This window comes from Charadrius vociferus, unplaced genomic scaffold (genome assembly GCF_000708025.1).
Source record: "Charadrius vociferus isolate BGI_N301 unplaced genomic scaffold, ASM70802v2 scaffold257, whole genome shotgun sequence".
Lineage (NCBI taxonomy): Eukaryota > Metazoa > Chordata > Aves > Charadriiformes > Charadriidae > Charadrius > Charadrius vociferus.
The window spans coordinates 588,106-600,027 of record NW_009649473.1 but is presented as its reverse complement, the minus strand read 5'-3'; the positions used below and the strand labels follow the sequence as shown (position 1 = coordinate 600,027).

At 49.7% G+C, this 11,922-nt stretch overlaps 2 protein-coding genes across 2 annotated transcripts in view; both read left to right on the top strand.

Annotated features, from left to right (window-relative positions):
- The window catches only part of PODXL2 (podocalyxin-like 2), a 28,056-nt gene extending 20,740 nt beyond the window's left edge, over positions 1-7,316 (top strand). The window contains exons 4-8 of the mRNA XM_009889885.1: positions 32-106; positions 3,104-3,260; positions 4,851-4,912; positions 6,571-6,750; positions 7,107-7,316. Of these exons, the coding sequence (XP_009888187.1) occupies positions 32-106; positions 3,104-3,260; positions 4,851-4,912; positions 6,571-6,750; positions 7,107-7,316 (684 nt within the window). The remainder of the gene's footprint in view (positions 1-31; positions 107-3,103; positions 3,261-4,850; positions 4,913-6,570; positions 6,751-7,106) is intronic.
- Positions 7,317-11,644: 4,328 nt separating this feature from the next.
- ABTB1 (ankyrin repeat and BTB (POZ) domain containing 1) overlaps positions 11,645-11,922 on the top strand; it is a 26,320-nt gene continuing 26,042 nt past the window's right edge. The window contains exon 1 of the mRNA XM_009889884.1: positions 11,645-11,682. Within this exon, the coding sequence (XP_009888186.1) occupies positions 11,645-11,682 (38 nt within the window). The remainder of the gene's footprint in view (positions 11,683-11,922) is intronic.

Genomic DNA, 11,922 nt, shown 5'->3' with positions numbered 1-11,922 from the left:
AAACCCAGCTGTCTTTGTCTTGTCTCTTCAGGTGATCTGCAAAGACTGGAGCAACCTTGCAGGGAAAAACTACATCATCCTGAATATGTCGGATAACATTGACTGTGTAAGTCGATCCAAAGAGATTTGATGGCATGGGGGGAATCGTGCTTAGAGATGTGGAGGCAGGCACAGCTCTTGCTGTGTGCTTTCACTAAAAAACATTTTAAAAGCCCTAAATTTCAACGTCCCTATAGGGGCTGTGAAGAGAAGGAGAGGAGGACAGAAATATTCCTCTTCCCCAAATGGGAAAAGAGTGGGTGGAGAGAGAGGATTTGGCTCAGTCTAGCACATATCACTCCCATATTGGATTTTGACTAACTCCTAGCGGCTAGTCTGTGCCAGTGAGTACCTGGATTGTCATGAGACATGAGAGCTTTTAACATTGCACCTCTTACTGGTAGGAAACATGGCAGGATTGAAGTGTGATTCTCCTTCCCTCTCTTCCTTTTCCTTCCCCTCCTTCCAGGATATACTAACATTCCTCCCTGATGGCTCAGAGGAGTAGAGACTCCCCATTTGCAGTGTGAATGTTCAGTGTCAAGCAGCTGTCACTAAATCTTCTTTAAGTGCCTCTTCTCCCCACCCTGTTATCTTGTGTGTTATCTGGGTCTGTTAACCAGCCACGCTCTGCTAATCCAATGCCTGTCCATCCATCCCCATAAAGCTGCAGTTAATTCACCAGCCCAGAGCCCCTTGTGGTTCCCTGGTAAAAGGGCTCATTCACCTCTGCTGGGCCTTTTATCAGGCACTTCAAAACTAGTTGTGAAAGGCCTGGGGTCAAGGTGCCTTTCATAATTCTAAGAAATGATTATGAGCCTGACAGCCCGTCACAGAAATGTTTCATTGGGGAACCATGTTCTGGCCTCGTGTGACTGCACTCTTGCTTGCTGTGGCTCCTGCTCTGGGCAGAACTGGCTGGTTTTGTTCCTGCAGAGTGGTTTTGTGTCACTGAGCTATTTCCACAACTGGGGAGTTGTTGGGGGGGTGTTTTGTGTGATTTTTGTTTTGTTTTGTGGTTGTGTTTTTTTTAAGGTGAACTCTTTGGGGACAGGGGAAACAGGGGAATTCCTATACACAATAAAGCATGCTGAGTGCTTTAAGGGTAGGTGAAAAGTCAGGCTCCGTCCTTCTGATTTAGGCAAACCAGTTTGCTCTTTGGAGAGTTTAAAGTATCTCTGCTGCAGTTCACAATTGCAACTCAGAACATCTGTCGTTGAAAACCAGAGTCCTGCTGCCCTGTTTCCTCCATGTTCTGGTCCCCATTGCTCTTTCTCCCATCTCTATGGTGTTTAAATGCTGGTTAATTTTGTAAAACATAGTGGCTTCCTTCCTGTGGTCACTTGCACTTGTGTTGTTTAAACCATTGGAAGGGTGAGAACTGAAAAGCAGATGTGCAGATGTCTCTTGACCAAATTGTGTCTTTACTGTTGAATCCTCAGTTCTGCCTTGCTGAAAGAAGACAGTGCCCTGGGATAGGCAGGACTGCACTGTTTTTCTACTTGATTTCATGTTTCAAAACGTATTTCCCAGTGAATGCTTTGTGCTGTCCTCCCCCTTATTCAAAGGGACACTTGTCAACATACATATTTAACATGAACATTGCTTCATTCCCTGCCTCCTGTTACTGCTTTGCATGGCTGAAGCTGGAATCAAGCTCTTCTCCTGTCCACTGATGTTGATGCAGTTTGTTTCCTACCCATGGTAATTTTCTCAGTTTGGGCAACTCACCTACGCTCTGCCTGTCCCTTTTGTTTTCCGGTTTCTGTATCTGAGCCCTGTAGTGTTTATATTTCCAGGGTTGTGAGGGAGAGTCTGCATTGCAAATGCTGTAGTTTAAGTTAGTGTGAATGGGGATTCCTCACACAGTTCCTCTGTTTTGATGTGCTGATCTGGTGTGGTACTGAGTCCATCGAAAAGCTGAGGGACGTGGAGGATGCTTAGCCCCTTCCAGAGGGTTGCACCTTGAGCTTTAATGTTCTTCACAGCGCCAGGCTTTTACCTGCTGCAGGGATGATGTCTGTATTACTGGGTTAAGCTGGCAGCCCATTTATTTTCCTAATGAGGTCTGGGCAAGGCAGTCACTTCAATCTCTCTCTGGGCGCATCTCCCACTCAATATACCTGGGAATTTTGCCCAGGTGAGGACTGCAGGATCTGACCTGGCTGCGTGTCGGGAGGTGACCTCCAACTCGGCGCGTGTGTGTTCAGGCTCCTTCACAACTCCCTTTTTCTCAGCATGGAGGATTTTATCATTGCTGTGCCACCTCTGCATTCCCCATCACTTGAAATATCTCACCTCTGCCCTCCCCCTGCTCTTGGGCTCAGCTGCTCCCTCTCTCCTCTGCATCCCCCCAGACGACAGCGCAGGCTGGCAGCGGGGCCAAGAGCAGGAGCCGCAGCTGAGCAGCATGGCGCAGCATCCTCGTGCTGCTCCTCCACCCTCCCAACACCAAAACCCGCAGAGGAGGCACCGGCCGGCCCTTGTGATTCAGGCCTCAGTCATCGGTGTCTTTTCCAATTAGGCCATTTTCAGCACAGGCCTGTGCCTGCCCTGAGCGCTTCGAATTGCCATGGCAACGAGAGCTCTCCATTTTATTAATCATCTGTGTGGCCTTCAGGTTGGCATGGCAACTGAAGATAAGAATAGAAACACAGGAATGAGAAAGCAGCAAAGGAGCCCGCCGAGGGATGGCTGGAGCACGTCAGGCTGAGCAGCGCCCGCTGACCCAGCGCTGGCTGCGGGGAAGAGCCCGGCTGCTTCCTTCTCACCTTACACCTTAATGTCGCTTCAGGATCCCTGTGTGCTGAGCAGCTGGGCATGGCATGGTGTGGGGCGTCCGGCAGCCTCAGGAGCCCAGGAGGAGGGTTGGTGTGTCAGGAGATGTATGTAGGTCCAACCTGGGGCACTGGGGATGTGCAGGGAGCGTTGCACCAGGTTTAGCGTTGCTGGCTCTTCCACACGCCTGGTTCAGGGGTCTCGGCTGTGCAGTCGTGCCATCCCTGCTGTGCTACATCTGCCCTGTTCCCACCATGCACTCACCAAGGTCCCTTTCCTGTGGCAGGAGGAGTTTCGGCTGGAGAGGGGTCCCCAGCTGTTGGCACTGGTGGAGGACGCCTTCTCCAGACAGGCGGATGGACTGCAGGACCGCTGGCTGATCTCTCTGAGCAAACCCAATGAGAACGACAAGCACTTGCTAATGACACTGGCAGGGGAACAGGGTAAGTGCTGGGAGAAGGAGCCTTCCCGTGATGGGGGAGCGTGTCTTTAAGGGGCTCTCAAATGGAGCTGCTCAGCCATGTCACAAGGAGCTTTTGCTTTCCAGTCCATTTCAGTCCCACCAGTTTCCAGTGTTAAACGGACTCGAGGGATGGAGGGGAACTGAGGACATAAGACCCTTTTTCTTCACATCTGCCTTCTGGCTTGTCGCTCATCACTTGCATGAAGCTGTATCTTCGGCATTTTGCCTCATGCTTTGCTCCATTGATTGCCTTCATTCGAGCATCCATCACCTTTATCCCGGTGCTTATATACTCTCCTCCACAGGCAGGCCACTGCAGTGCCAGGACATGACAGCCTGCTCTTAGTTCACTTCTTAACTTAACACTTCTTAAGTCTTGTCCAAACTGGGCTAGTCCTGATGGTGCCTCCCCTGCATCCCCAAAGAAACAAAAGCTGACAGTTAAGGTTGGGCTGGGCTGGAACATTTTACCATCTCTTTAATCCCCTTTTGGCAGGGGAATGCTTTTCCTGTACTGCTGCTGCTGCCTGCTTAGTGATGGAGGCCTCTAATGTTGACATTATGGCCTGTATAAAAAAAAAAACAAAAACCCAACAGTATTATAAAATGCACCACGGTGATATGAAAATAGAGCTAACGTTTAAGTGGTATTTGCTGTATCGATGCCTTAAATCATTGCATCTCTCCCAAGCCCTTGGGCTGGAACATGTGCCAGTGAAAAGGCTTTGGTGAACATTAGGTCTTCTATACTAAAATCTTCATGCCATCATGAGAGGGGACATCCCCCTTCCTGGAGGAGAAAACAGGTCTGAACTCCAGGGGGAGATATCCCTGAGTTTAGAAACCTCAGGAACCAAATTATTTTCTGCTCTAAATAATCAGGCTTTTGGTCAGTTTTCCTTCTACTGCTGTGCAAGTGAGGGGAGAAATGAGCCTCAGCCTCTAAATCCTCCCTGACTGCTCCTGCTCTCCTGGCTGGGAGAGCATCCTGGGAGCTGTTAGGGAAGGAGGGTCCCAGGAAGGGTGGCTCAGTGTGGGCTGGTGGCTCCCTCACTGAAGCGTCTCCTGGTGGGAGTTGAGCTGTTACAGCACATCTGCAGCCTCTGGTGGTGTGCCGGGTACAGCAGCTTGCCAGGGTGTCCTGGAGAGCAAAACACACCTGCTAAAGGTTATGATAGGTGAGCATGGAGCTCTGTGGGAACATCTGGAGTGCTGCAGCTTGGGATCAAGTTGTGCCAGACAGGGAGGCTGGATTGGGCAGCACAGGCAACTGCCTCCATGACTTTTTGGACATTGCTGCCCGCTCCCAGAGCAGATGCAGATCCTGAGAGCCTCTGTGGCTGTGTGGAGGGCCCCTAGGTGCCCCTGGTGTCAGTTCATGCCTGGATTTTTTCCCCCCCTTTAAAGAACGTTTGGTTGTGGTTCTTGTGTTCTTTCAGCCTCCTAACGTAAAGTACCAGTGAATAAAAATGTGCATTCCCCTGCTTCCATTCTCTTGGGGATTTCACAGTGATGTGTACATCTATCTGAGCGGAGAGCAGCGCTGATCTCTCCCTCTCCTTCTTTACAGGCGTCATCCCTACAAAAGATGTTCTCATGGCACTGGGGGATGTTAAGAGGAGCTTAGCTGAGGTAAGAGCCTGTCTGCCTGCATCCATTTGTTAAGACTAGCTGTACAATTAAAATAAGCACCTTGAAAACTGGGAGCATATCTCAGTTTAAGCGAGTGCTGAACCCACAGCAGGCAAACAGATGAGTCAGACACTTGGCAAACCCTTTCTCCCCTCTCTGGTAGTTGCCAGGCCATCAAACGTCTGTTCCCATTAAGAGAGTAACTGTGGGTTATTCCCTCCCTGCTTTTCCGGCTTGGTTGTGAAGCTGCTTTTCGCACGTTCTTTTTGCTGGGATAGTTGATCTCATCCCTTCTACACTATTGTCCGTGGCAATGTGGGCTCTGCTCGCCCTACAGCTGACTTACATACATTGGTTGCTCTCAGTAGCTCAAGCTTTGCTGAAGGAGATGGGAGAGGTGCCTGTACTAGATGGGACACGTTCACACACCTTCTTCCTGCAATCCCAGGGTCTGCATTTCACTCCTTCAGACAGGTGCCTACACAAGGGCAGACAGAGGACCAGGGGCGATGGATGCCAGACTCCACTACCAGCTGCCTCTAGCCCTCGCGTATTCCCCTCTAACCCTGGGCAGCTTGGACAAGGATAGAGACGAGGATGAATTAGTCCCATGATCTCTGACTTTGCCCCTTAGGCCTATGGGATATCTAGGCACTGAGGACCTGGTTCTGCTTGGGTTTTTTACACTACTGGAGTAATTCTGCTGATTTTCACATCAGAGTTGGGCCGCTGTCCTGCGCTCAGGTTTTTTTCCTGACATAACAAACTGGTGCAGTTAGACAAAGCAAATTAAGTGCTCAGTACTGTATTGATTGGCTTACACCAGAGCAAGTGCAAAAAGCTAACCCTCTAGAAATTGTGTGACTGAAGTATCAGCAGCTAGAACTGACCAGAAAGAAGGATTCGTGTCAGTGCAAGGTTTGACTTCGTGCAGCTGTGACCCTACATTAACACGCATTCTACCAGAGCAGCGCCTCACCACCTGCCTCCAGCTCTATCAATAATGAAACACTGCTCATTGCACTGACCTTGCACTAGCACGAGCTTGGGAGGAGGGAGGATATTCTCTTACGTACGTCATACTTACTATCAAATTGATACGTAACCTGCTTGAAATTTGCCAAGTCACTGGGACTGACGTTGGGCTTTGTTTGCTGACAACCACAGGAAGCCCATTTCTAGGGCAGCTTTTTGGATCGGCAGGCAGCTGTTTACTTTCAAGACCTCAGAAAGATCACTATACTCTCTTAGGACCAGAGGAAATGGAAACCTATTTATTACAGTTTCATTTGCTGTCACGCAGTCACCAAAGCCTCAGCACCCATCAATGGTCCATAGTTTGTTTTGGGTCCTCTTAATCTAGGGCAGTTTCTCCCATGAAAGCCCTCCTTGTCTTGCACATAGGTGTGATCCTTGTGCAGATGATCAAGGTAAGATTGTGCCTACTGTCATGTGCTGACGGGTCAGCTTGCATGGAAGATGGTGTTAAATTTGGTCACGTGCCTTCTAGTCAGACAGTGTGCATCCTGACTCCCCAACCCTGGCTTTTAGTTCTTCTACCCACAGTGATGGTCCTGTGTTTGGACCCTGGAAAGTCTGAACAGAATGCCACCTGGCTGCAGGCCAGGGGATTTAGTGTACACCTTCCTTCCTTCTAGCTTGGCATCCAGAATTACTCAACCACGACAAGCTGCCAGTCACACCCCAACCAGACACGCAGTGATTATGGGAAACTCTTTGTGGTACTGGTGATCATCGGCTCCATCTGTGCCATCATCATTGTATTGGGGCTCATATACAACTGCTGGCAGAGACGCCTGCCCAAGATGAAAAACATGGTGAGTGAGCACTGGACAGGTGGGGAAAGTGGCTAGACTCTTAGCCCTTGGGATGGAGGGGATTGGAAAGTTAAGAGGGACATTGTTTTCTGCTCTCCGCTTACTGGGCATAGCTGGATACACTGCTGGAGCAGCAAGGGAGCCTATTCGGGTATAAGAGAGATGCAAACCTGTTTCTTGTTGTGCTCAGGACAGTTCGTTTCCACTGCGAGGGCTGGGCTAGGAGTAAATTTACCTTTTTCCACTGACCCTACAAAGTCCTCAATGATCCTTATAGTCTGGTCTGATTGTGTTTCTCAGCAGCATTAAGACCTGTCCTTGTTTGTCTCCATTGGTGTTCCTCTGGTCCTTTGCAGTCACACGGTGAGGAGCTGCGCTTTGTTGAGAACGGCTGCCATGAAAACCCCACCTTGGATGTGGCCAGTGACAGCCAGTCGGAAATGCAGGAGAAGAAGCCCAGCGTGAACGGTGGAAACACCATCAATGGCCCCAACAGCTGGGATGTCCTGATCAATAAGCAGGCGAGCGAGGATGTGGATGTGTTTGAGGAAGACACGCATCTTTAGAAAAAGATGGGAGGGAACTGACCGCTTAAATGCACTTGTCTCTCTCCTGTCTTGACTGATGGACCACGGGATCAGGTGGCTTCTCAGGAACTTCTTAAAGGCTTGGGACAGGTCAAGTCTTTGGGCAAGTTTTCCCAATAGAAGTCCTGAGCCTGCGTCTGGAGCTTGGAGCCAGGAGGATCACTGAACAGAGGGAAGCGGGAGGGGTGGGTGTGTAGGTCTCTGTGTGTGTATTCCTATCAGTAGCACCAACGCTTTCATCACCTTTAAATGCACTTACTGTAGCTCTCTGGTAGTGGCTGAGAGTGGCTGGGCTTGAGAAGCAAGGCTGCCCGCCACCAGGAGTCCAGCTTTGGGGAGTAAATTCACTTTGAAAGTCCAGCTGGAGCTACGGCAGCCAGATCCTGACTTTGAGATCACGTTCAGTCCCTGTAGGTGTGGTAAAACCTGTGCATTCTGGATGGATGGGAGCCAAGACTCAGTTGATGTTCTGGGCAGAGTTTGCATTCCACATGTGAATAGAGATTTTCTAGTGCTCTAGCATTCAGCTGCTAATTAGATGAGCTGATGTTTACATCTGGAGAAAACATCATGCTTTCTTCTTGTTTTCCCCCTTGCACCACAAACAGCCCCACTCCCTTTTTCAGCTCTGCAGCTCCAAGCTGAGTCTGCAAAGTTTGAGCACTTTACCCTTGCTTGACTGATTGCAGAGAATTCGATGCCATGGTGCAGCATCTTAGCTGGAAATTTGCTTTAGGTTGGAGAGTTGCTCAAAACGGATGTTTACCTGCCACTTTCATGCATCAGCCTGTGAAATCAGCAGCAAAGTATCTTTTGTCTAAGTCTCAGTTTTAGACTGGCAGCTTGTGTCCACTTCTGTTCTGCTTTCCCAGGATAGTTTCGTTTCAGTTGGTCTCTTTGAGGTAAATGTAAAGACTACGGGAGACTTTTTAAACAGGGAGAAAAGTAAAAACTAGGAAACAGATAATTTTCTAGTCCTTTTGTTTCATTTTCAGCATCCCGCCCTGAGGGGGGAAAGTGTTTAATGTCCCATAGGTGTAAATTGGGGCAATGTCTTTAAAATCACTGCATTTAAGCAAGTGTAAAAGCCAGTTCAGATGAGATGAGAATCAGATCTAAGAGCTCCCCAATGAACATTTCTTAGGCATGCCTCAGGCAACTTGAAGACTCCAGCTCCCTGAAGAGGTGTGATAAATGGCACGTGAATATGCATAATTGTTCTCTGAGCCCTGCTTAAACCCAGACTCAGAACTACTGTCAAGCCTGAAATCCCAGAACGTCTGTTTCTTCTGCCATTGAGGGATTGAGGGACTTGCTTTGGTCAGAGGCAACAGTATTCCTCTCTGTTATGGTGATCTGCATGCTTGCTTACTGCAAGATGCAGCTTCGTATTTGGTCTTTAAGGGAACCTTTGTACAGAAAACCCCCAGATATGCAGCCTGATGCTGAGCTTGTAAATCTATCCCTGTATGTATAGGTATTTTTAGCATGTTCATCCCTGGTGCGAGTGCCTAAAGTCAAGGTACAAGAGTCTGTTGTTTCATTTTGCATAGCGCTTTGCATACAAACTGAATCACAGATCACCTCGGTGTAGGACCATGTTGATATCAGTCTATTAGGGATTCAAGAAAGCTGATAGCCTTTGGTTTTCTATCCAGATTCTAATTTTCAGTGTGTTTATCTTGCCTCCATACCTTTCTCCATGTTGTGTAGGAGATGGTGACCATCAGCTCCTTTTGTATCTTGGTAGGGTTGCAGAGATGCTCAGAGGAGTTTCCTCTCCTGCCCCAGCAGTTGATAATGGGGACAGTCCATGGACATGGACAGCCACACGTGGCCCTTCTCTGACCACCCCTCACTGATGGCTCCTGCTGAGTTTGATGGGTCTGTGCAGTGAAACAGCACAAGTTCGGTGACTATGTTGATGGCGCTTTGGGTCTTGCAAGAGTAAATGCAAGTTGTTATGATATGGCAAGTAAATTAAAGCATGGAGTTAAAATTTGAGTTTGTATAGCACTTAGCATAATGGGGCCTTTAGGCAGTTTCACCGTGTAAATGGTTCCAAGTCCACTAATCCTCATTAAATATATTTTTAATGCCCAGTGGCTATTAAAAAGATAATGCCACCAATCGGATGTGAATCAGTTTACCCACAAAACACTTCCATGCTGCACTTCATTGCTAGGAGCTGCTTTGCTGCCCTGTTTTCTCTCCACTTTACTCATTCAGAGAAACAACAAGGTGCTGATAAAGCAATGCTTCTGGCTGGGCTCAGCATCTCCTGTTCTAGTGTGAAGTCTTTAAACTTTAAAGAAACCAAGGGGGCTATGCAGGCTTATTAATAAGCTAGCAAGTTCTCCGTATTTGCTCTTCTGGCTTCTTACGGCCTGAAGGTTTTCCAGAGACTGTAGAGCTCTCTTCTGCATCTGGAGCATCCAGGCGATCTTGAGAGTCTCTAAGGGTGGCTGTCATGAGGCTGAGAGCAATTTTCTGCTGTCTCTGACAGGGTGCACCTGGTTGTATGATCTCAGTTTAGCTCCAGAAATCTACTGGTTAATGGCATTTCACTTTAGTCTGGTGATACTTTTTATACCTTTACTGTTTGTTTTTTTTTGCACTAGGCTGATCTTGTTAAGTCGATTGCACTGTTGTCCCTCTCCCAGCAGCCTTGCAGAGACAGTCATCTCTGGGGACCTGCGGGCTTGGGAGCGCTGTAGAGTGGCTGTTGATAGCCCACTTACTCTGTTGGGTTTCCAGCTCTGCACAGGGAGGATTTAAAGAGGAAGAGAAACTTTGTCTTAGCGTTTGTAACGGGAAGCTTTTCTATCACCTTAATGTAGTTAAACTTCTTTTTAACAAAAACTGTCAAAGCTGGACTTCTCAGAGTGGTGTGCCAGATGATAGAGCAGGTAGGGGGGACGCAAAGTGGTTCCTAGAAAACTGTTCTCCACCTACTTGGACTTCACTGTAGTCCCATCTGCCAAACGTTTGATCGCACTGACACCTGGTGGCTGCTGGGAGACAAAAAATGAAAAAAAGGGGACTTTTTTTTTCCCCCCTCTGAGCTCTGGGTATCTGTTTCCTGTGACTTGCCCAGGACAGTCACCTGCTTTAGACACAGTGGGCTGCTGGACTCGCCTGTGAGCAGAGGGGCTCACACTGGACACTTAAGGGATGGTTTCTGTGAGGACATCTGCAAAGCAGTGAGATGGGACGTTCCCTGGAGCCATTGTCTAGAGGCCCTGGGTAGCAATACAGGGTCTCAGCTCCATCTTCCCCCTTTCTCGTCCATTTGCCCCCTCTCCTCCCGGGAAGCATGGCCAGAAAGCAGAGGCTCTGGCTTGAAACGGAGGTTGTTCTTCAGAAAGAGCATCAAGTGCTGGTGTGAGGAGCTCTGCACCCTGGGGAACACCAGTGATGGCATCGGCTGGATGCACAGCCAAGATCAGAGTGGCTCTCCATCTCTGTGGGATGGCGGCCAAGCTGCAGATTACTCCCAGATGTTGCCCAGATGTCTAGCACAGCGTCTGTAATATGGAGTCCAACACATACTAGGACTTTGCATCCTGCAGACCGCCTCGTGGCACGCAGAGTGTAACGAAACAACGAGAAGTGACCCAGTAACTGTGCTGTAGGGTATGTAATGCAGGTTGAGAATACAGTTCAAGATACCACCTGAAGGATCCCTCTGGGCAAAGGATGCAGTGCGAAATGGAGGTGCGTTATCGTACGGATTATTGCAGTATGACCTTAGAGCATCACAGCAGGATCCCACTGCAGCCACTGCCGTCAGCAGCTCATCTGTTCCCATCCACCTTTGCAGCCACGCAGGAGCACCTCCGTCCTTCACAGAGGGTTTGGGGCGGCTGGAACAGTCAGAGGCAATGCGCACCTTCATCCATGCTGGCTCACGAGAGCCTCGTGGGCTCGTCTCGGCTGCCAGCCAGGCTCCCAGCCATTCTTCCCAACGCCTTTGTTCCTGCTGGACCTAAACTGTCTGCAAGCCCAGGCCACTGCTCGGGACTCCTGCCGGAGAATGCTTAGAAACACTCGCGTCTGGCCCTGGAAGTGACGGGGTTGTGGTTTTTGTTTTCTTTGCAATAAAATGCACCTCCTGGGTGTCTGAACACTGACTCGAGCGCAGTCCTTTGCTTGGTTGCATCTGAATTGAATTCATTTGGCCGCATCTGTTAACGCGGTGGTGGCCATGGTCCCTCTGCCAGGATGGGGGGGCAGCCTCGTCTCCCCCTGCCTGGGAGAGCCCACCTTAATACTCCCACTGCAGCCCGCTGTCGAAGCCCCGAGCCATGCCGGGTGCCTGGGCTGTGGGGTCCCGGCTGCCCCTGTGGGGTAACAGTCCCTATCCCATGGGGTGCCCCCACCCCATCCCCACAGGACCTGCCCAGGACCCCCGTTCCCTGCTAGGGTGGCTTAGCACAAGCCTCCGTTCCCAAGCGGAGCCCCTGTGTGCGTGCACACCCCTGTGCCACGTGTGTCTCGGAGCAGAGAGACACCTCTTCCAGAACCCACGCAGCCGAGGCGGGGGTCAAAGCTCCGCCATGTGTTCCAGACCCCCCCTCCCACC